The sequence below is a fragment of the Melozone crissalis genome, unplaced genomic scaffold, assembly GCF_028551555.1.
Source record: "Melozone crissalis strain CALT ecotype California unplaced genomic scaffold, PUWL_Pcris_2 ptg000032l_1, whole genome shotgun sequence".
In the NCBI taxonomy this organism is placed as follows: domain Eukaryota; kingdom Metazoa; phylum Chordata; class Aves; order Passeriformes; family Passerellidae; genus Melozone; species Melozone crissalis.
Genome location: NW_026535810.1, coordinates 2618532 through 2641160, shown reverse-complemented (window position 1 = coordinate 2641160; position 22629 = coordinate 2618532). Strand labels below are relative to the sequence as shown.

The window sequence follows — 22629 nt, the reverse complement described above, 5'->3', positions numbered from 1 at the left end:
AGTCACACTGTTGCAGCCACACTGTTGCGGTCACGCTGTTGCAGTCACTCTCTTGCAGCCACACTGTTGCAGTGACAGTTCTGGGCTCACCCCTGCAGCTGACACTGCAGAGCAGGCTCTGCCTCTGCCCATGGTTTGGCAGAGCAGGTTTGTGTCCTTGGCATTTCCTTTGCCCTGCCTGGGGGTGATGCTGACAGAAAGTACCACCTTGGCACTGCCTGGGCCCTGCTCTTTGACTTCTGAGTGGGAATGTTGGTGCAGGAGACATTTGAGGCTTGCTGAGCTGTCTGTAATCCAAGTCTGTGACTCTGTGCTCGAATGAGCCCTGCTGGGAACACTTTGTCCAACTCTCTCACCTCGCACTGGGCTCTGTTAAAGCTCCCAGTAAGTTTGTTCCTGCTCCTGCCTTGTCATTTCCTCAAGGCACCTTGCCAGACTGTGCCACAGCCACCAGGAACTGGGAGGTGGCACCACAGTCCTGCAGGGGCTCATTAAAAAGCTGACAGCCATAATGAGCTCTGTGGTTGTTCCTGTGCTGGAAGCATTGTGTGGTTAATTAGGGAGCTCCCAGCGGTGTTTCAGTGAATACCTACAGCTTAATTTCTGTTTGTCTTTTGTTCTAATTACGTGTGACAGGGAGAATGGAAATGGAAACACTTTAATAGGGAATTAGTCGTGTTTATACCCTGGTGGGAATCAGGCAGAGAGAGGAAAATATCTTTGGGACCAAGCAGGGAGAGACCTGAGTCAAAGTTTGATTTATGTGCTGGCAATAAGACAATTCTCATTCCAGCCTCTTCTCCTGTTACTGCAACCTGCAACCCACAGAAGTGCCAAAGGCTTTGTTTGTAAAGCCTTTCTCTGCTCTAATTAGCACTACCTTTACCTGCTGTACTAATTATACACCGAGACAGAAGCAATATTCATCACCATTGCAAAAGGCTTTCAAGGCCTTTTTTAATGAGTGAAAGAAAAAAATCTTAATTAACAAATAATGTCATGTGTTTTACTTTGATTCCCCTGTGCTCCAGTTTTCCCAGGACATGAACCCTGAAAAGAACTGGCTCAGTGGGGAGATGGACAGGTGATAGAAATTTTCAGGCACAATTAGAATGAGAAATATTTAAACAATTAATTAGGAAGAACTGAATATCTACCAGGTGATCAAGATGAGTTGTGTCACTCAGATGTCAGTACTAGGGCCTGTTGCAATACTACAGGGCTAATAAAATAAAATTATTCTTTTAAATTAAAAGGCAATAGATAAACAACTTAGTCATTAGAATATATATAAAGAAAATGATTAGCATCTTAATTATTACATTAGATATAAGAAAGAAATTTTTGATGATGAGGATGGCAAAACATTTAAATGGGCTGCCCAGAGAGCTTTAGATGCCCCATCCATGGAAACATTCAAGGTTGGATGGGGCTCTGAATAACTTGGTCTAGCAGAAGGTGTCCCTGCTTATTGCATAGGGGATGAATTAAATGATCCCTTACTACTGAAATTATTCTAGGATGCTGTTTCCAATAACTTGAGGGAGGTGATGCTTCCCTTCTACTCAGTGCTAATGAGATGGCACCTGGAGTGCTGTGGGTTCTGAGCTCCACGTGAAAGAGACACAGATGTGCTGGGAAGAGCTCAACAAAGTGGTCTGGAGATGATGGAGGGACCGGAAAGTCTGTCCTACAGGGAATGCCTGGTACAGCTGAGTTTTTACCCTGATAAGAGCAGGTTGTGGTGGGACATTATCCATGGATGGATATCTCTGAAGGTAGGATAGAAGTGGGAGAAATACAGGTTCATTTCAGAGTGGTGTGCAGTGACAGGACAAGAGGCAGTGGGCACAAACTGGGGCTCTGTCTGAGCATCAGCAAACACAACTATCTGTGACGGTGACCAAGCACTGGTACAGCTTGGCCAGGGAGGTTGTGGTGACTCCATGCTCGGAGATATTCCAAAAACAACTGGAACTGGTCCTGAGCAATTGGTGCTTTAGGCGGCCATGCTTGAGCAGGGACATTGGACCAGACAAAACTGAAGGTTCCTTCCCACCTCGACCATTTTGTGTGACTCTAGGGCAGTGTCAGTGTGCAGCAGAGTAGAAAACAGTTCCAGTTGATGCTCTGGTGACCATCTGCATGCAAGGTTTCCTGTGCATGACCAGTGGTTTGCAGACAGTGTCTTCAGGGTGGGGAAGGCTACAGTGGTTGCAGCACAAAGGTGGGGTGATACCACCAGAGCAAGAAAGGGAACTGGTGGTGAGCAGGGGTGTGGTGTTCAGCACAGTGACCACCATGAGAACAGACCAAGGGCCGCCTTCACACTGCTCTCACACTAGACACAGTTCCAGAGGTGTGACTATGGACCCACCTCGGGTCAATAAAGTTGGTGGTGCTGGACACAGCACCCCACGTGTGCCTCACCAGGGCCGAGCAGAGGGGCACGATCCCCTCCTGGACCCTCTGGCCACACTCTTCTTGATGCACCTCAGGATCCTTTTGGCCCTCGTGGCCCCAAGGGCACACTGCCAGCTCATGGTCACCTTGTCACCCACCAAAACCCCCAGGTCCTTCTCTGCAGAGCTCCCCTCTGCTAGGTCAGCCACCAGCCTGGTACTTGGGGTTATTCCTCCCCCAGTGCAGGACCCCACACTTGTCCTTGTTGAATTTTTTAGGTTCCTCTCTGCCAAACTCTCCAGTCTGTCAAGGTCCCACTGAAAGACAGAACAGCCTCCAGTTCTGCATCATCAGCAAATTTGCTGGGGGTACATTCTGTGCCTTCTTAAATAAATGATCAGGACTAAAAAAAGCCTAAATGAAATGCAACTGTTCCTCACACAAGTGACCAGGCTTGTCTCTGCAATGCAGCTTTGACCTCAGCCATATTTGACATTTTCTATCCCATCACCACACCACAAGGGCACCTCCTGGCCCAGTCAGGTCTGATCAGCTGATCCAGTGGGAGAGTTTCCAGTTCTACCGACAGAAATTTTACAGGTGTAAAGAAAACGGTTCAAGGAGACTGAAGGGGAGACAGGGTGTAAACAGGCTGGCTTCAGTCTATCTAAGCATCTAAGGGGGTTTCAGGTTGGTTCAAAAAAACCCCCTGATCTCCTGTTGCATTTGAAGATGGCTATTTCTGAAAGGTTGTACCTGCTGGTTGGACTGTAAGGGGCTGATGGAGACAAGGGGAGCATTTGGAGACTGAGACCTGTCCTGCATGTCCCACCAATGCTCAGGTTCTCCCAGAGTGTCATCCCCTCATTCTCACACTTAGGGTTTGAATCCAGCTCCCAAGAAGGCTGCAGACACAAGTGACTTTGAACATGCTTTTATTGATGGCCAGAAGCAGAGCTGGAGCGGCAATGGGAGGAAGGGAGCAATGGGAAGCTGGGTGTACTTGGGAGCTGCATTTACAGCTTGCCAGGAGACTCAGTGCCAAAGCCTGTGCCTGCACCACAGGGGCTTCTCTGACTCCACTTCAGCTGCCCCTGGGAACTTCTGAGCACCAGCAGGTGTTGGATGCATTGTTGGATGCATTGGAGAAGGGGCAATGAGCATTTTATTCAGAGGAGGGAGAGCCAGGAATATCTTGGACTGCAAACCTCCTCAGCTGCTCACGGATCCAGGGCTCAAAGTACGAGATCCTGGTGAATACCTCAGGGAAGGTGCAGTTATCATATCCATGAGAAACAATGCCATGAGCCTTCTTATTGCAGACTAATGGGCCACCAGAATCACCCTGTGCCATGAAAGGAGTGAGAGAGGTCAGACATGCCACAGCTCAGCTCTCCCTGCCTTAAGCAGCAAGTTTCCCCTTCCCTCCCTCCAGGTGAAGAACCTCCTCTTCCAGGCACCTCCCTCCCTCCAGACCCAGCTCTCAGCCTTTGTAGCTGCCTCACTACTCCTCTAAGCCCACCTATGAAACAATTCAGGCCTGGAGGCTCTCTGAGATTCAAAAACTCAAAAGAAGAACATTGACCTACTTTAGCCATGGGGAAATATCTAACCCATCCGAGCAAGGATATCACAAGGAATTTACACACGAAAGCAATGGTTAGGCTGGGTAGAACATCCCCAGGTAAGTAAAAAGCAAATGTTGCTGAGAATTGGAAAATGCACCATAATTCAAGGAGCTTCAGAGCTTTTGTGAGAACCCTCAGCTCATCATTCTGAAGGTCCTGGTTCATTCTGGTGTCCTTTGGCTTTCACCTGGGAACTAAGCTGAATTTCCAGTCCCAACCTCCTCCCAAGCTTGCAGCCCGAAACAACACTTACGTTGTATGATGCTTTTTTACTGTTTTCATCACCAACACAGATCATAGACTGACGCTGGTATTTTCTGGAAAACTTCTGACATCTTGTCGCATTTTGCACCTTCAGTTCCACCTCCCTCAAGACATCACTCACGTCCCCGTCCGTAGATGTCATGCCCCAACCAGACACCGTGCATAAAGCTCCTACTCTTACACGTTCATTTCTCCTGGGAATGGAGATAAACTGCACATTCTTATTGATCCTGGCCCTTGGCTTCAGCTGTCAGGCACAGAGAACACAGGGTTAGAGCCAGCAAAGGATGAGGAGCAAGTTCAGAGTTTGGGGAGGTGAGCAGGGGGAGATCCCTCAGGCAGGAAGGACCTGTTGGGCCATACCTTCAGCAGAACAATGTCATTTTTCAAGTCTTTATGGGAATATTCAGGATGGATGACCCATTGTCCCACACGGATCTTTTGCTGGGTCCGTTCTCGTCTGTTTACATTGTGGGCTCCCAGAATCACAGTGACCCTCACTGTCCTGCCAGGAAACACCAAGACATTCCAGCTGCATTGGCAGGAACAGCCCCCAAGGCAGGTGGCTGGAGGGAGGTGGTGTTGGAGAAACCTCCCCAGAGCAGCTCTCAGCAAGTTGTCCTCTCTCACCTGGGTTCCTTCCAGAGCCCAGCTGAGGATCCCTCACCCCACACTGACACAGCTGGCAGCTGCCCCGTGCTGAGCACAAAGGGAAGCAGGGCAGGGGACACACTGGAGCCCTTCTCCAGCAGCAGCTCTAAGCCATGGCAGGAACCATGACCCTGGAGACCCCTGTGAGCATTCCTGTCCCCAAGGACACTCAGCCCCAACCAGGCAGACAATTCCTGCACTCACAGAGGGGAGCTCAGCTCCAGAGATGCCTGCTCTGCCTGAAGAGACACAGGGTGCTGTTTCAGCCCAGAGCAGGGCTGAGGCACTCTGGGACTGTGTGAGACTGGAAAAAATCATCTGTACAAGAACAATGGAGTCTTACCCTTTTTTATCCACACAGTGAGCTGCTGAGAGCACTGCATCTGGGCGAATCAGGAACCCTCCACAAGTATAAAATTGTATGCCACTTTGAATTATTAAAAAAGCCATGTAGGGTCTGGAGTGGGGCTTAGCTTCTCGTCCACCAATGATCCTTCCTGAAAGAGAGATGGGAAATGTTAATATGAATGTTAAATATAAATGTTATTATAAATGTTTATATGCTGGTCTTTCCTGTCAAGTTTGGGGCTGCATGAAAGGAAAGGCTCATCCTCTAAAGCCAGGTGCCAGTGATCCCAACCACTCTCCTTCCTGGGGCTGTCCAAAGCATTTCTGCTGCACAGTGGAGAGAAGGACAAGCAGGACTGTCTGGGGTCTGACCACCCCTGGCTCTGGATGTCTCAGATGCCATCAAGGGCACAGCTCTAGTGCCTCTAATGACTCACTGGCTTCAGGCACAGGCTGAGATGGGAGATGAGAGGAGAGAGGAAAGCAGGAGAGTAGAGCCAGGAGAGAAGGTGAGGCAGGAGCCTTGCCTGGGATTGACTGCTCAGAGTCCATCTGTGCCCTTGCATATTCCTGTCTAAGTCCCATCTCTGTGTACTCACCAGCCCCAGCCCAGGGCAGAAGGACAAAAGCATTTGTGAGCAGAAGGAGCAGCAGCATCTCCCACCACTGTCCTGAAGAGCCAAAGCAGTGGCTTTGGCCAGGCAGGAGACAGGTACAGAATGGCCAGTACAGAACCTCTATATATGTCATGTGGAGCTGACACAGGAAACCTCAGCCTGCCTGTAGCTGTGTCATTTACTGCTTCTGTTCTCACACCCCCCAAACTGTGAGGGGGTGAGGGGCTCATGACACCTTCTCTACTCTTGTCACGATCTTCTCAAAACGATGGAGAGATCTGGGCTGGTTCAGGGCACCCACAGAGCTCACAGGAAGAGGAAAGGGGTGTCTGTTGAGTGCATGTCCCATCAGAGACCTTTGGAGAGAGCCCCTGGGATCCTGCATGCAGGGTTCATCCACCAGGATTTTGTTTTCTTTTTGTTTTTTGTATCCCCCACATTCTCTGATAGCAATGGGATGAGCTGGCCAGGGACAGGCAAAGTTCCTGTTTTTTATCAGAGGGGCTGACTGCCATCAGAGATGTCCTTGGGAAATCAGAAATCACCAATCAGCGTCACCAAGGGACAAGGCCAGTGGGACCCTCATGACCTCAGCCCTGCTGTTCTGGGGAATCTGACAAGTCCATGGTGATGAGGAAGTCTGAGGAGCAGCTGGGAAGTCATTCTGTGAGCCCAGTCCAGACCAGCAGGTGCCCTGGGCAGGGGCAGTGTGGTATTTTCAGGATCCCCCGTCGTGGGGAGGAAAGGATGAATCTGACTCCGTGTTCTCAGAAGGCTCATTTATTATTTTATGTTACTATATTATATAAAAGAATGCTGTACTAAAACTCTACTGAAGAATAAAGAAAGGATACTTGCAGAAGGCTTAACAAGATATTAATTAAAAACTCGTGACTCTCTTTTCAGAGTCCGACACAGCCTGACCATGATTGGTCATTAAGTCAAAACAATTCACATGTTGGATAAACAATCTCCAACCACATTCCAAAACAGCAAAACACAGGAGAATCAAATAAGATAATAGTGCTTTCCTTTTTCTCTGAGGCTTCTCAGCTTCCCAGGAGAAGAAATCCTGGCAAAGGGATTTTTCCAGAAAATATGACAGTGACATTTCACCCTTTTTGTGTAATTAAACTAAAAAGAGATTCTGTTTGTAATTCTTCTGCTGGGCCCTTGAAGAAGAGAGAACAAACATGTCTCAAGGGGTTTATCCATTGGCAATCAAAACCTCAATCAGTTGCTGATGTGGAATGATCAAGGAGATTCTTTACCTGTAGAACATCAACTTCTATCATATCACTAAAACTAGGCTTACAATACAGAAAATGCAAAAGACAATGAAAAGAATTGTTCATTGTTTTAAGTCCAAACAGCTGAGTTTCAGGAGAAAGTCCATTGGCTGGAGATGTTGCTCTTTGACATCCCTGAAAGGTCCTTTTGATCATGAAACAGACTTGCAGAATCCTGAAACAAAGAACAGCTAAAGAAAATCAACAATTATTAAAAATCCATTGATAAAAATCCATTGATAATTATCAACCACTATTGAGAAAATTTCTGGAATGCCATGGCCACAGCCCTTAATTGAACCACTTGGGCTGAGGCTGACTCATGGCTTTGAATACTTTGAGCTGATAGCTCTTTCCACCTTTTTTGTTTGGTTTTTTTTTTTTTTTTTAATGTAGAATCATCAGCACCAGCAGAGGGTTTTACGACCCTGTGGGGGCCCCAGTCCTGTTGGATGGACCAGGCAGCCCAGACCCGGCCCACAGAACGGTGGCCCAGGTTCGGTTAAGGGGGCTCAAAGCCCCCAAACCCAGCAGTGGGTGGGATGGAGGCCCCAGCCCAGAGAAACGACCCAAACAGCCCAGACTCAGCCTGCAGGGTGGGATCTCTGTTCTCACAGCCCATCCCCACCATGCTGCCAGTGCCTTGGCAGCAGTGACCGAACACCTCCTCCCCACAGAACCACTGGCGCATGCCGGCGGCTGCGAAGGAGGAGTGTTCCCGGGGATCTCCATCCCTGATCTGAGGGTCGTCTTTCCCTAGAACAAGCGAGCAACGCTCGCTTTTCGCTGTTTCTCTCGCCCCTGTGGTGCAAACAACAGTGTTTTTGCTTTCTGCCCCTCAGGACCGCCGCCATTCCGTCTGGGCTTGGGGCCAGAGGCAGCGCCTCATGTAGCCACCTCCCTCACACCACTGTTGTTCAAGGGGGGAGTGAGGCATTCCAAACCCCCGAGAGAAGCCCCCGACCAAACACGAATCGGTCCGCGAAAAACGCTGTGTCCCAGAAAACACTGAGTTCAAAGTTTTCATCAATCAGCTGTCAAACTGTGCTGCCTCCACTGAGGGACAGGCTGGTCGCAGGGTCTGATGCAGACACTGACATGGAAGACCGAGTCCCTGAGGGCGGTGGGACCGCCGGGGGTGGTGGGGCTGCTTCCCTTGCCAGGCTTGATGCAGAGAGAGCGGCCACTGCAGACACGGAGGCGGTGGCCACGTCTTCTCCTGCTTGTGGGAGCAGCAGTGCAGGCACAATTTGTCACACGGCTGAAGCATTGCTTAGCAACACACCAGAATCTGTGAGGGGCGGCAGGGCCGCGGGCAGGGCCTGCAGGCGGCTCCGGAGACGGTGGAAGCGGCAGGGCAGGCGGCGCAGCAGTCAGCGGGGCCCGAGGGGCTGGCGGGGTAGACGCTGCTGGAGCTGGAGCGGTGGGTGTCAGTCTCAGCCCTGGGAGGGGTAAAGGAGGTGGCAGAATCGGTGCAGGGTTGGTCCCCACTATCGCCACCAGCACTGTTGTCATGAATGCAATTCCCGGCTGCGATGCACAGGGACTGGGCATGCTGTGCAGCGAGGGGCTGCCGGCCGCCTCTCTCAGTGAGGGTGGGAGCGGGTCCGCACCCTCCCAGAGTACGGGGCACGGGGAATTCCACAGCAGATCTGGCCAAGGATCTCTCTCCGCGGCCGCTGGGGCATCCTCAGGCGGGCAGAGAGCAGCGGGGGCACGGCCCCTCTCTGAGACAGGCTGCCATCACTCACTGCTGCTGTCGATCGCCTTGCCCGGCAGCCTGGGCAAAACAGCGAGAGACGATGCTGCCGCCGGATGCACATGATCCTCAGAAGCAGAAAAAAACTTCTCAGCTGTGGGCAAAGCCTCACCCACCTGGGATGCAGGGGAGGGTGGGAACCAGGAGTTTCTCTCCTTGGATGGATCCTTCACCTGCTGGCTCTGGTGGGGGGGTATTAACTCCCCACACGAGGCGAGGTGCCCCACCAAATGGGCTCTCTGCCTCAGAACTGAGAAAAGCACTGTAAATACTGGATGAATTCGGGGCAGCCCACAGCCCCAATCATATTTCTCCCAGAAATAGGGATCCATTGAGTCCCAGACCTGTAGGTCCAAGGAGCGTGTCAGACCTATAAAAATACCATGAAACTTTGCCCATCTGATAAACTGATAGAAATGTCTCTTCACCATATGAAGAGGCAATCAGGGACTGGGGCCTGTCCTGCATGCCCCACCAATGCTCAGGTTCTCCCAGAGTGTCATCTAGTCATTCTCACACTCAGGGTTTCCATTCAGCTCCCAAGAATGCTGCAGACACAAGTGACTTTGAACATGCTTTTATTGATGGCCAGAAGCAGACCTGGAGCGGCAATAGGAGGAAAGGAGCAATGGGAAGCTGGGTGTACTTGGGACTTGCATTTACAGCTTGCCAGGAGACTTTCCTTAGTGCCAAAGCCTGTGCCTGCACCACAGGGGCTTCTCTGACTCCACTTCAGCTGCCCCTGGGAGCTTGTGAGCACCAGCAGGTGTTGGATGCATCGTGGAGAAGGGGCAATGAGCATTTTAGTCAGAGGATGGAGAGCCAGGAATATCTTAGAGTGCAAACCTTGTCAGCTGCTCATGGATCCACGGCTCAAAGTGGGAGATCCTGGTGAATGCCTTAGGGAAGAGGGGGTCATGATATCCATGAGAAACAATGAAATGAGCCTTCTTATTGCAGACTAATGGGCCACCAGAATCACCCTGTGCCATGAAAGGAGTGAGAGGGGTCAGACATGCCACAGCTCAGCTCTCCCTGCCTTAAGCAGCAAGTTTCCCCTTCCCTTGCTCCAGGTGAAGAACCTCGTCTTCCAAGCACCTCCCTCCCTCCAGAACCAGCTCTCAGTGTTTGTAGCTGTCTCACTACTCTTCTAAGCCCACCCATGAAACAATTCAGGCCTCGAGGCTCTCTGAGATTGAAAAACTCAAAAGAAGAACATAGACCTACTTTAGACATGGGGAAATATTTAAGACATCTGAGCGAGGATATCACAAGGGATTTACACCCCAAAGCACTGGTTAGGCTGGGTAAAACATCCCCAGGTAAGTAAAAAAGCAAATGTTGCTAATAGTTAGGAAAATGCACCCCAATTCAGGGAGCATATTGGCTTCAGAGCTTCAAGAGGACCCTCAGCTCATCATTCTGAAGGTCCTGGTTCATTCTGGTGTCCTTTGGCTTTCACCTGGGAACTAACCAGAATTTCCAGTCCCAACGTCCTCCCAAGCTTGCAGCCCAAAACAACACTTGCCTTGTAAGTTGATTTTTTACGGTTTTCATCACCAACACAGATCATAGACTGAGGCTGGAAGTATTTGGAAAACTTCTGACAGATTTTATCCTTTTGCACCTTCAGTTCCACCTCCCTCAAGACATCACTCCCCGGTGGTTTCTCAGATGTCCAGCCCCAGCCAGACACCCTGCATAAGGCTCCTACTCTCACATGTTCATTTTCCTTGGCAAAGGAGATATATTGCACATACTCATTGATCTTGGCTTTTTTCTTCAGCTGTCAGGCAGAGAGAACATGGGGTTAGAGCCAGCAAAGGATGAGGAGCAAGTTCAGAGTTTGGGGAGCTGAGAAGGGGGAGACCCCCTGGGAGAAAGCTAGTGTTGGGCCATAACTTCAGCAGCACAATGTCATTTATGAAGCCTTTACGGGAATATTCAGGATGGATGACCCATTTTTCAACAGGGATCTTCTGCTGGCTCGGTTCTTCTCTGTTTACATTGTGGGCTCCCAGAATCACAGTGAAGCTCACTGTCCTGCCAGGAAACACCAACACATTCCAGCTGCATTGGCAGGAACAGCCCCCAGGGCCGGTGGCTGGAGGGAGGTGGTGTTGGAGAAACCTCCCCAGAGCAGCTCTCAGCAAGTTGTCCTCTCTCACCTGGGTTCCTTCCAGAGCCCAGCTGAGGATCCCTCACCCCACACTGACACAGCTGGCAGCTGCCCCGTGCTGAGCACAAAGGGAAGCAGGGCAGGGGACACACTGGAGCCCTTCTCCAGCAGCAGCTCTAAGCCATGGCAGGAACCATGACCCTGGAGACCCCTGTGAGCATTCCTGTCCCCAAGGACACTCAGCCCCAACCAGGCAGACAATTCCTGCACTCACAGAGGAGAGCTCAGCTCCAGAGATCCCTGCTCTGCCTGAAGAGACACAGGGTACTGTTTCAGCCCAGAGCAGGGCTGAGGCACTCTGGGACTGTGTGAGACTGGAAAAAATCATCTGTACAAGAACAATGGAGTCTTACCCTTTTTTATCCACACAGTGAGCTGCTGAGAGCACTGCGTCTGGGCGAATCAGGGACCCTCCACAATTAAAAGGTTTTGAGCCATTTTCAATTGTTAAATAAGCCATGTAGGGTTTAGAATGGGGCTTAGCTTCTTGTCCACCAATGATCCTTCCTGGAAGAGAGATGGGAAATGTTAATATGAATGTTAAATATAAAGATAAATATGCTGCTGTTTCCTCTCAAGTTTGGGGCTGCATGAAAGGAAAGGCTCATCTTCTAATGCCAGGTGCCAGTGATCCCAGCAACTCTCCTTCCTGGGGTTGTCCAAACATTGCTGGGGCACAATGGAGAGAAAGACAAGCAGCACTGTCTGGGGTCTGACCATCCCTGGCTCTGGATGTCTCAAATGCCATCAATGGCACAGCTCTAGTGCCTCTAATGCCTCACTGGTTTCAGGCACAGGCTGAGATGGGAGATGAGAGGAGAGAGGAAAGCAGGAGAGTAAAGACAGGAGAGAAGGTGAGGCAGGAGCCTTGCCTGGGATTGACTGCTCAGAGTCCATCTGTGCCCTTGCATGTTCCTGTCTAAGTCCCATCTCTGTGTACTCACCAGCCCCAGCCCAGGGCAGAAGGACAAAAGCATTTGTGAGCAGAAGGAGCAGCAGCATCTCCCACCACTGTCCTGAAGAGCCAAAGCAGTGGCTGTGGTCAGGCTGGAGACAGGTACAGAATGGCCTGTACAGAACCTCGATATATGTCATGTGGAGCTGACACAGGAAACCTGTGGCCATGTAATTTACTGCTTTGTTCTCCCTGCCCCCAAACTGTGGTTGGTGAGGGGCTCATGAAACATTCTTTGCGGTTTTGTCACGATCTTCTCAAAAAATTGAGATATCTGGGCTGGTTCAGAGCACCCACAGTGCCCAGGGAGAGGAAAGGTGTGTCTGTTGAGTGCATCTCCCATCAGAGACCTTTGGAGACAGCCTCTGGGACTCTGCATGTGGGCTGATTCTGTCTGGATTTTGTTTTCTTTCTGTTTTTTGTTTCCCCCTGTCCTCTGATAACAATGGGGAGAGCTGGCCAGGGTCAGGCAAAGTTCCTGTTTCTTATCAGAGGGGCTAACTGCCATCAGAGATGTCCTGGTGCAATCAGAAACCACCAGTCAGGGTCACTAAGAGACAAGGCCCATTGGGGCCTCTTGACCTCAGCCCTGGTGTTCTAGGGGATCTGACAAGACCATGCTGATGAGAAAGTCTGAGGTGCAGCTGGGGAGTCATTCTGTGAGCCCAGTCCAGACCAGCAGGTTCTCTGGGCAGGTGCAGGGCTGGCTGAGACACAGCTGGAGCTCAGCTGAGGACCAGGCTCAGGGTGTCCCCATGAGAAGGGAGCAGCCCTCTCTGAGTCCTCCCTGGCAGCTCTGGGTCAGTGTTACAGCCTGGAAGGGACTCAGCCCCTGTTTCCATGACCCTCATTTGGCCATGAGCCCAGCCAGTGAAACCTCCAGGATCTGTAACTTTCCTGCTCCAGGCTATGTTTACATGTGTCCCCCCAGACCCCTCCGAGCAATCCAGACAGTCGCATCCCATGATTCCATCCTCTCTTGCATTTAAGCCACTGTTTTTCTCTTTTGCGCACTCTCCCACTGCCCCCTCTTTGAGCCGCGTGGATTCCACGCTTCACCCGTGCTCTGCTGGCACCCGTGTGGGGCAGCTCTTTGCAACCAGCACCACTTTCTGCCAGGAGAAAGAAGAACACTCACGTGGTGATAAGTCCGTTATCCTGGCCTTATCACCGAGGGATGCAGGATAGTCAGGAATACTCAGTCCCTCTGGGAGACAGAGTGCCCGAATACCCAGTCAGCTCGCAGCTGCCGCATGCTGCCCTTAGCAAACTTAGTGACTGTCAGCTCTTTGGTGATTCTCAGCTCTCTTCGGATTTCAGCTGTTTGCTTGCTTGCTAGGGTGCCTTTGGCTGAGGCAGAAGCAGATGCAAGAGAGGAGAAGGAGAGGTCTTGGCGGTTCCACAGCAATGGTTTATTGTGGAGTCTGCGAAGGGTTCCAGACACAGCTCTTCTTCTGTCAAATGGGCTAAACCAGCCCCTTTTTATAGGGTATAGGGGAATCCCAATTTGTCCCATAGTAAAGGTCAGGGAAAAGTGACCTATGAGGTTACAAAGATAAGCTATGGGGCGAGGGGTAGAAAAAGACAGGAGCTTATTTTGCTGTCTCCTCATGACTCAGCACTTCCTACAGTTAAGTCTCCATCCTCCATGGAGCTCTCCTAAGCTGCATGGGGTCTGCTACAGTGTGGCATCAGCTGCCCTGTGAGAGATTGCGGCCGTGGGCGCAGCGGTGGCTCCTGCCAAGGGAGAGATTGCAGCCGTGACCGCTGCCAGTGCCCACGAGTGTTGTGTCCCCTGCCTCGCCTCTGTGCTGCTCCTGCTGCGGGAAAGAACAACTCCTGTGCCGCAATGCCGATTCCACGCGGCGCCGCCCCGGCACCGTTTCTGCACGGAAAAGAACTAAAGCAGCTCGAAGAAGCAAGCAAAGAGTCCTTCCTTTTTTCCTTTGAACTCATCGTTTGGTGTTGGGTCCACAATTATCAGATGCCTCTGGTGGTTTAGGACCCCAGCCAGTGGCTGAACTGTGATCCGGCCTGCAGGCAGCAGAGGCAGGGCAGAGCCACGCCTGGCACATCTGCCAATGGACCCCGATGACCAGGACACAATGTCAGTCACCTCCTCATTCTCACACTCAGGGTTTGAATCCAGCTCCCAAGAAGGCTGCAGACACAAGTCACTTTGAACATGCTTTTATTGAAGGCCAGAAGCAGAGCTGGAGCGGCAGTGAGAGGAAAGGAGCAATGGGAAGCTGGGTGTACTTGGGAGCTGCATGTGTAGCTTGCCAGGAGACTCTCCTTAGTGCCAAAGCCTGTGCCTGCACCACAGGGGCTTCTCTGACTCCACTTCAGCTGCCCCTGGGAACTTCTTCTGAGCACCAGCAGGTGTTGGATGCATTGTGGAGAAGGGGCAATGAGCATTTTAGTCAGAGGATGTAGAGCCAGGAATATCTTGGAGTGCAAACCTTGTCAGCTGCTTACGGATCCAGGGCTCAAAGTGTGAGATCCTGGTGAATGCCTTAGGAAATAGGCGATGTTTTATTCCACGAGAAACAATGCCATGAGCCTTCTTATTGCAGACTAATGGGCCACCAGAATCACCCTGTGCCATGAAAGGAGTGAGAGGGGTCAGACATGCCACAGCTCAGCTCAGCTCTCCCTGCCTTAAGCAGCAAGTTTCCTCTTCCCTCCCTCCAGGTGAAGCACCTCCTCTTCCAAGCACCTCTCTCCCTCCAGACTCAGCTCTCAGCCTTTGTAGCTGCCTCACTACTCCTCTAAGCCCACCCATGAAACAATTCAGGCCTGGACACTTTTGAGATTGAAAAATCCAAAAGAAGAACATTGACCTAGTTTATACATGGGGAAATATCTAACCCATCTGAGCAAGTATATCACAAGGAATTTACACCCCAAAGCACTGGTTAGGCTGGGTAAAACATCCCCAGGTAAGTAAAAAAGCAAATGTTGCTGATAGTTAGGAAAATGCAACCCAATTCAGGGAGCACATCAGTTTCAGAGCTTCTGTGAGGACCCTCAGCTCATCATTCTGAAGGTCCTGGTTCATTCTGCTGTCCTTTTGCTTTCACCTAAGAACTAACCTGAATTTCCAGTCCCAACGTCCTCCCACGCTTGCAGCCCAAAACAACACTTACCTTGTAAGTTGCTTTTTTACGGTTTTCATCACCAACACAGATCATAGACTGACGCTTGTAGTTAGGGAAAACCTGCTGACAGATCTCCTGCTTTTGCACCTTCAGTTCCGCCTCCCTCAAGACATCACTCGCTGGCGGGTTCAGAGATGTCCGGCCCCAGCCAGACACACTGCATAAGGCTCCTACTCTCACATGTTCATTTTCTTTGGCAAAGGAGATATATTGCACATACTCATTGATCTTGGCTTTTTTCTTCAGCTGTCAGGCAGAAAGAACACGGGATTAGAGCCAGCAAAGGATGAGCAGCAAATTCAGAGTTTGGGGAGGAAAGCAGGGGGAGATAGGCAGAAAGGTTGTGTTGGGTCATACCTTCAGCAGCATAATATCATTTATGAAGCCTTCACGGGAATATTCAGGATGAATGACCCATTTTCCAACAGGGATCTTCTGCTGGCTCGGTTCTTGACTACTTACGTTGTGGGCTCCCAGAATCACAGTGAAGCTCACTATCGTCCTGCCAGGAAACACCAAGACATTGCAGCTGCATTGGCAAGAACAGCCCCCAGGGCAGGTGGCTGGAGGGAGGTGGTGTTGGAGAAACCTCCCCAGAGCAGCTCTCAGCAAGTTGTCCTCTCTCACCTGGGTTCCTTCCTGAGCCCAGCTGAGGATGCCTCACCCCACACTGACACAGCTGGCAGCTGCCCCGTGCTGAGCACAAAGGGAAGCAGGGCAGGGGACACACTGGAGCCCTTCTCCAGCAGCAGCTCTAAGCCATGGCAGGAACCATGACCCTGGAGACCCCTGTGAGCATTCCTGTCCCCAAGGACACTCAGCCCCAATCAGACAGACAATTCTTGGACTCACAGAGGGGAGCTCAGCTCCAGAGATGCCTGCTCTGCCTGAAGAGACACAGGGTACTGTTTCAGCCTGGATCAGGGCTGAGGCACTCTGGGACTGTGTGAGACTGGAAAAAATCACCTGTGCAAGAACAATGGAGTCTTACCCTTTATCATCCACACATGAGCTGCTGAGAGCACTGCATCTGGGCGAATCAGGAACCCTCCGCACCTACTAGTCTTTGTCGCATTTTTAATTTTTAAAAAAGCCATGTAGGGTCTGGAGTGGGCCACAGCTTCCCTTCCGCCAATGATCCTTCCTGATAGAGAGACGAGAAATGTTAATATGAATGTTAGATATAAATATAAATATGCTGCTGTTTCCTGTCAAGTTTGGGGCTGCATGAAAGGAAAGGCTCATCCTCTAATGCCAGGTGCCAGTGATCCCAACAACTCTCCTTCCTGGGGCTGTACAAACATTTCTGGGGCACAATGGAGAGAAAGAAAGCAGCACTGTCTGGGGTCTGACCTCCCTGGCCTCTGGATGACTCAAATGCCATCAAGGGCACAGCTCTAGTGCCTCTAATGCCTCACTGGCTTCAGGCACAGGCTGAGATGGGAGATGAGAGGAGAGAGGAAAGCAGGAGAGTAAAGACAGGAGAGAAGGTGAGGCAGGAGCCTTGCCTGGGATTGACTGCTCAGAGTCCATCTGTGCCCTTGCATGTTCCTGTCTAAGTCCCATCTCTGTGTACTCACCAGCCCCAGCCCAGGGCAGAAGGACAAAAGCGTTTGTGAGCAGAAGGAGCAGCAGCATCTCCCACCACTGTCCTGAAGAGCCAAAGCAGTGGCTTTGGTCAGGCTGGAGACAGGTACAGAATGGCAACCTCTATATATTTCATGGTGAGCTGACACAGGAAACCTGTGGCCGTGTCATTTACTGCTTTGTTCTCCCTGCCCCCAAACTGTGGCTTGGTGATGGGCTCATGAAACATTCTTTGCGGTTTTGTCACGATCTTCTCAAAAAATGGAGAGAACTGGGCTGGTTCAGAGCACCCACAGTGCCCAGGGAGAGGAAAGGTGTGTCTGTTGAGTGCATCTTCCATCGGAGACCTTTGGAGACTCTGCATGTGGGCTGATTCTGTCTGGATTTTGTTTTCTTTCTGTTTTTTGTTTCCCCCCATCCTCTGATAACAATGGGGAGAACTGGCCAGGGTCAGGCAAAGTTCCTGTTTCTTATCAGAGGGGCTAACTGCCATCAGAGATGTCCTGGTGCAATCAGAAACCACCAGTCAGGGTCACTAAGAGACAAGGCCCATTGGGGCCTCTTGACCTCAGCCCTGGTGTTCTAGGGGATCTGACAAGACCATGCTGATGAGAAAGTCTGAGGTGCAGCTGGGGAGTCATTCTGTGAGCCCAGTCCAGACCAGCAGGTGCCCTGGTGTGCTGGTTGAAGGCAAATTTGGAAGAAAACCTCCACAAGGGACCCCTCCAGAAACCAAACCCACACAGCCTCTTCCCACCACCGATTCGGGAAGGATTCCTTGGAGAGAAGTGGAAAGAACCTGTTTATTTAACAGGCAAAGCATCCCCTAGCACACAAAATGAACAATACCAGATAACACCACTCTTTCACCCCTCTGGAAAAGATGACAAATTGAGAAAGTCTCTCTTGGGGCTGGTCACTGTTATCAGTCCCTGGGGTGCTGGGGTAGCTGCTGCAGCCACAAGGTGCAAAATCTCGATGGTTCTCAGGTCCCAGTCAGGAGCAGGTTTGAGTAGGTCCAAAAAAGGGAAAGGAAAACAGTCCAGGGAAAAATCAGACTGCTTAGCTAAACAAATGAGCAGAAGAAAAAGCAAGAGCAAGAGCAAAGCTAAAGCCAAGAAAAAGCAAGAGTAGCCCTATGTACTGCCCTGTCTCTGTGTCCTTCCAGCTGTGGGGAAGCGGCTGATAACAAATCCAAAAAAAAACTTTCACTCTTCCAAGCCAATCATGAAGGCACAGAACATAATATCCAGCATAAACTGAATAATGACTGGGGATACAAGCATCATTACATCACCTCAGAAAAAATTTTTTAAAAACGCTGGAGAGATCTGGGCTGGTTCAGAGCACCAACAATGCACAGGGAGAGGAAAGGGGTGTCTGTTGAGTGCATATCCCATCGGAGATGTTTGGAGAGAGCCCCTGAGACCCTGCATGGGTGGGCTGCTTCTGTCTTGATATTTTTTCATTGTTTTTTGTTTCCCCCTGTCCTCTGATAGCAATGGGGAGAGCTGGCCAGGGCCAGGGTCAGGCAAAGTTCCTGTTTTTTATCAGAGGGGCTAAATGCCAGCAGAGATGTCCTTGGGAAATAAGAAACCACCACTCAGGGTCACTAAGGGACATGGCCAGTGGAGCCTCATGACCTCAACCCTGGTATTCTAGGGAATCTGGCAAGTCCATGGTGATGAGGAATCTGAGGTGCAGCTGGGGAGTCATTCTGTGAGCCCAGTCCAGACCAGCAGGTGCCCTGGGCAGGTGCAGGGCTGGCTGAGACACAGCTGGAGCTCAGCTGAGGAACAGGCTCAGGGTGTCCCCATGAGAAGGGAGCAGCCCTGCCTGGGCCCTCTCTGAGTCCTCCCTGGCAGCTCTGGGTCAGTGTTACAGCCTGGAAGGGACTCAGCCCCTGTTTCCATGACCCTCCTTTGGCCTCCTAGGGTGCCTTTGGCTGAGGCAGAAGCAGATGCGAGAGAGGAGAAGGAGAGGTCCTGGCAGTTCCACAGAGATGGTTTATTGGTTTATTGGAGAGTCTGCGAAGGGTTCCAGCGACAGCTCTTCTTCTGTTGAATGGGCCAAAACAACCCCTTTTTATAGGGTATAGGGGAATCCCAATTTGTCCCATGGAAAGGGTTAGGGAAAAGTGACCTATGAGGTCACAGAGATAAGCTATGGGGCCACGGTAGTAGAAGACAGGAGCTTATTTTGCTGTCTCCTCATGACTCAGCAGTTCCCACAGTTAAGTCTCAATCGTCCATGGAGCTCTCCTAAGCTGCATGGGGTCGGCTACAGTGTGGCATCAGCTGCCGTGGGAGAGATTGCGGCCATGAGCGCACCTGTGGTTCCTGCCAAGGGAGAGATCGCGGCCATCCGCGCAGGTGTGGCTCTTTCCGTGGGAGAGATTGCTGCCACAACCGCTGCCAGTGCCAGTGCCCAGAGTGTTGTGACCCTGCCTTCCTTCGGCGCTGCTTCTGCCGCGGGAAAGAACAACTCTTGTGCCACGATGCCGATTCCACGCGGTACCACCCCGACACCGCTTCTGCATGGGAAAGAACTAAAACAGCTCGAAGAAGCAAGCAAAGAGTCCTTCCTTTTTTCCTTTGCCCTGATCCTTTGGTGTTGTGTCCAGAATTATCAGATGCCGCTGGTGGTTTAGGACCCCAGCCAGTGGCTGAACTGTGATCTGGCCTGCTGGCAGCGCGCAGCCATTCCTGGCACAGGTGCCGATCAACCCCCGCAATCAGGACGCAATATCAGTCACCTCCTCATTCTCACACTCAGGGTTTGACTCCAGCTCCCAAGAAGGCTGCAGACACAAGTCACTTTGAACATGCTTTTATTGAAGGCCAGAAGCAGAGCTGGAGCGGCAGTGAGAGGAAAGGAGCGATGGGAAACTGGGTGTCCTTGGGACCTGCATTTGTAGCTTGCCACGGAGACTCTCCTTAGTGCCAAAGCCTGTGCCTGCACCACAGGGGCTTCTCTGACTCCACTTCAGCTGTCCCTGGGAGCTTGTGAGCACCAGCAGGTGTTGGATGCATTGTGGAGAAGGGGCAATGAGCATTTTAGTCAGAGGATGGAAAGCTAGGAATATCTTGTAGTGAAAACCTTGTCAGCTGCTTACGGATCCAGGGCTCAAAGTGGGCGATCCTGGTGAATACCTCAGGGAAGAGGTTGTATTTACGTGCATGAGAAACAATGCCATGAGCCTTCTTATTGCAGACTAATGGGCCACCAGAATCACCCTGTGCCATGAAAGGAGTGAGAGGGGTCAGACATGCCACAGCTCAGCTCTCCCTGCCTTAAGCAGCAAGTTTTCTCTTCCCTCCCTCCAGGTGAAGAACCTCCTCTTCCAAGGACTTCCCTCCCTCCAGAACCAGCTGTCAGTGCTTGTAGCTGCCTCACTACTGCTCTAAGCCCACCCATGAAACAATTCAGGCCTAGAGGCTCTATGAGATTCAAAAACTCAAAAGAAGAACATTGATCTACTTTAGACATGGGGAAATATCTAACCAATCTGAGCAAGGATATAACAAGGAATTTACACCCCAAAGCACTGTTAGGCTGGGTAAAACATCCCCAGGTAAGTAAAAAAGTAAATGTTGCTGATAGTTAGGGAAATGCACCCCAATTCAGGGAGCACATTGGCTTCAGATATTCTATGAGGACCTTCAGCTCATCATTCTGAAGGTCCTGGTTCATTCTGGTTTCCTTTTGCTTTCACCTAAGAACTAACCTGAATTTCCAATCCCAACCTCCTCCCACGCTTGCAGCCCAAAACAACACTTACCTTGTAAGCTGCTTTTTTACTCTTTTCATCACCAACACAGATCATAGACTGAGGCTGGAAGTATTTGGAAAACTTCTGACAGATTTTCTCCTTCTGCACCTTCAATTCCACCTCCCTCAAGACATCACTCGCTGGCGGGTTCAGAGATGTCCGGCCCCAGCCAGACACCCTGCATAAGGCTCCTACTCTCACATGTTCATTTTCCTTGGCAAAGGAGATATATTGCACATACTCATTGATCTTGGCTTTTTTCTTCAGCTGTCAGAGAGAACACGGGGTTAGAGCCAGCAAAGGATGAGGAGCAATTTGAGAGTTTGGGGAGGAAAGCAGGGGGAGATCCCTCAGGCAGAAAGGATGTGTTGGGCCATACCTTCAGCAGCATAATATCATTTATGCAGCCTTTACGGGAATATTTAGGATGGATGACCCATTTTCCAACAGGGATCTTCTGCTGGCTTGGTTCTTGACTACTTATGTTGTGGGCTCCCAGAATCACAGAGAAGCTCACTATCCTCCTGCCAGGAAACACCAAGACATTGCAGATGCATTGGCAAGAACAGCCCCCAGGGCAGGTGGCTGGAGGGAGGTGGTGTTGGAGAAACCTCCCCAGAGCAGCTCTCAGCAAGTTGTCCTCTCTCACCTGGGTTCCTCCCAGAGTCCAGCTGAGGATGCCTCACCCCACACTGACACAGCTGGCAGCTGCCCCGTGCTGAGCACAAAGGGAAGCAGGGCAGGGGACGCACTGGAGCCCTTCTCCAGCAGCAGCTCTAAGCCATGGCAGGAACCATGACCCTGGAGACCCCTGTGAGCATTCCTGTCCCCAAGGACACTCAGCCCCAACCAGGCAGACAATTCCTGGACTCACAGAGGGGAGCTCAGCTCCAGAGATCCCTGCTCTGCCTGAAGAGACACAGGGTACTGTTTCAGCCTGGATCAGGGCTGAGGCACTCTGGGACTGTGTGAGACTGGAAAAAATCACCTGTACAAGAAAAATGGAGTCTTACCCTTTTTTATCCACACAGTGAGCTGCTGAGAGCACTGCATCTGGGCGAATCAGGAACCCTCCGCACCTACTAGTCTTTGTCGCATTTTTAATTTTTAAAAAAGCCATGTAGGGTCTGGAGTGGGCCACAGCTTCCCTTCCGCCAATGATCCTTCCTGGAAGAGAGATGGGAAATGTAAATATAAATATAAATATAAATATGCTGCTGTTTCCTCTAAGGTTTGGGACTGCATGAAAGGAAAGGCTCATCCTCTAATGCCAGGTGCCAGTGATCTCAACCACTCTCCTTCCTGGGGCTGTACAAAGCATTGCTGGGGCACAATGGAGAGAAAGAAAGCAGCACTGTCTGGGGTCTGACCTCCCCGGCCTCTGGATGACTCAAATGCCATCAAGGGCACAGCTCTAGTGCCTCTAATGCCTCACTGGTTTCAGGCACAGGTCGAGATGGGAGATGAGAGGAGAGAGGAAAGCAGGAGAGTAAAGACAGGAGAGAAGGTGAGGCAGGAGCCTTGCCTGGGATTGACTGCTCAGAGTCCATCTGTGCCCTTGCATGTTCCTTTCTAAGTCCCATCTCTGTGTACTCACCAGCCCCAGCCCAGGGCAGAAGGACAAAAGCGTTTGTGAGCAGAAGAAGCAGCAGCATCTCCCACCACTGTTCTGAAGAGCCAAAGTGGTGGCTGTGGTCAGGCAGGGGACAGATACAGAATGGCCAGTATAGAACCTCTATATATGTCATGTGCAGCTGACACAGGAAACCTGTGGCCATGTCATTTACTGCTTTGTTCTCCCTGCCCCCAAACTGTGGTTGGTGAGGGGCTCATGAAACATTCCCTGCGGTTTTGTCACAATCTTCTCAAAAAATGGAGAGAACTGGGCTGGTTCAGAGCACCCACAGTGCCCAGGGAGAGGAAAGGTGTGTCTGTTGAGTGCATCTTTCATCAGAGACCTTTGGAGACAGCCCCTGGGACTCTGCATGTGGGCTGATTCTGCCTGGATTTTGTTTT

At 51.0% G+C, this 22629-nt stretch overlaps 3 protein-coding genes across 3 annotated transcripts; all 3 read right to left on the bottom strand.

The window, feature by feature from the left end:
• Window positions 1-3568: 3568 nt before the first annotated feature.
• LOC128940250 (cathepsin G-like) lies at window positions 3569-5951 on the bottom strand. The gene is made up of 5 exons (XM_054281592.1): window positions 5894-5951; window positions 5290-5443; window positions 4659-4800; window positions 4285-4542; window positions 3569-3748 (listed from the first exon to the last, which is right to left on the bottom strand). Exons 1-5 carry the CDS (start codon window positions 5949-5951, stop codon window positions 3569-3571), a joined length of 792 nt encoding a protein of 263 aa, XP_054137567.1.
• A 3841-nt stretch (window positions 5952-9792) lies between these two features.
• Window positions 9793-11598, bottom strand: LOC128940267 (cathepsin G-like). Its single transcript, XM_054281609.1, has 4 exons — window positions 11492-11598; window positions 10830-11002; window positions 10488-10732; window positions 9793-9942 (listed from the first exon to the last, which is right to left on the bottom strand). The coding sequence occupies exons 1-4, from the start codon at window positions 11596-11598 to the stop codon at window positions 9793-9795; spliced, it is 675 nt and encodes a 224-aa protein (XP_054137584.1).
• Window positions 11599-14512: 2914 nt separating this feature from the next.
• On the bottom strand, window positions 14513-22268 carry LOC128940037 (granzyme F-like). Its single transcript, XM_054281363.1, has 9 exons — window positions 22211-22268; window positions 21627-21780; window positions 20993-21134; window positions 20623-20880; window positions 19910-20077; window positions 16107-16141; window positions 15612-15756; window positions 15243-15500; window positions 14513-14692 (listed from the first exon to the last, which is right to left on the bottom strand). Exons 1-9 carry the CDS (start codon window positions 22266-22268, stop codon window positions 14513-14515), a joined length of 1398 nt encoding a protein of 465 aa, XP_054137338.1.
• Window positions 22269-22629: the final 361 nt, after the last annotated feature.

Excerpts from the sequence above, each read along its gene's own strand:
- LOC128940267 (XM_054281609.1), bottom strand. The coding sequence starts at position 11,598 with ATGGCTTATTTAACAATTGAAAATGGCTCAAAACCTTTTAATTGTGGA. Across the intron at positions 10,733-10,829 it reads CACTAGCTTTCTCCCAGGGG|CCAAGATCAATGAGTATGTG; the intron begins GTCTCCCCCTTC and ends TGAAGAAAAAAG. Across the intron at positions 9,943-10,487 it reads GTAAAAAATCAACTTACAAG|GGTGATTCTGGTGGCCCATT; the intron begins GCAAGTGTTGTT and ends TTCATGGCACAG.
- LOC128940037 (XM_054281363.1), bottom strand. The coding sequence starts at position 22,268 with ATGCTGCTGCTTCTTCTGCTCACAAACGCTTTTGTCCTTCTGCCCTGG. Across the intron at positions 16,142-19,909 it reads AAGATATTCCTAGCTTTCCA|GCAGAGCAGGCATCTCTGGA; the intron begins TCCTCTGACTAA and ends GTGTCTCTTCAG. Across the intron at positions 15,501-15,611 it reads ATGATATTATGCTGCTGAAG|CTGAAGAAAAAAGCCAAGAT; the intron begins GTATGACCCAAC and ends TCTGCCTGACAG.
- LOC128940250 (XM_054281592.1), bottom strand. The coding sequence starts at position 5,951 with ATGCTGCTGCTCCTTCTGCTCACAAATGCTTTTGTCCTTCTGCCCTGG. Across the intron at positions 5,444-5,893 it reads TCTGCCCTGGGCTGGGGCTG|GAAGGATCATTGGTGGACGA; the intron begins GTGAGTACACAG and ends TCTCTCTTTCAG. Across the intron at positions 4,801-5,289 it reads CACTGTGTGGATAAAAAAGG|GACAGTGAGGGTCACTGTGA; the intron begins GTAAGACTCCAT and ends GTTTCCTGGCAG.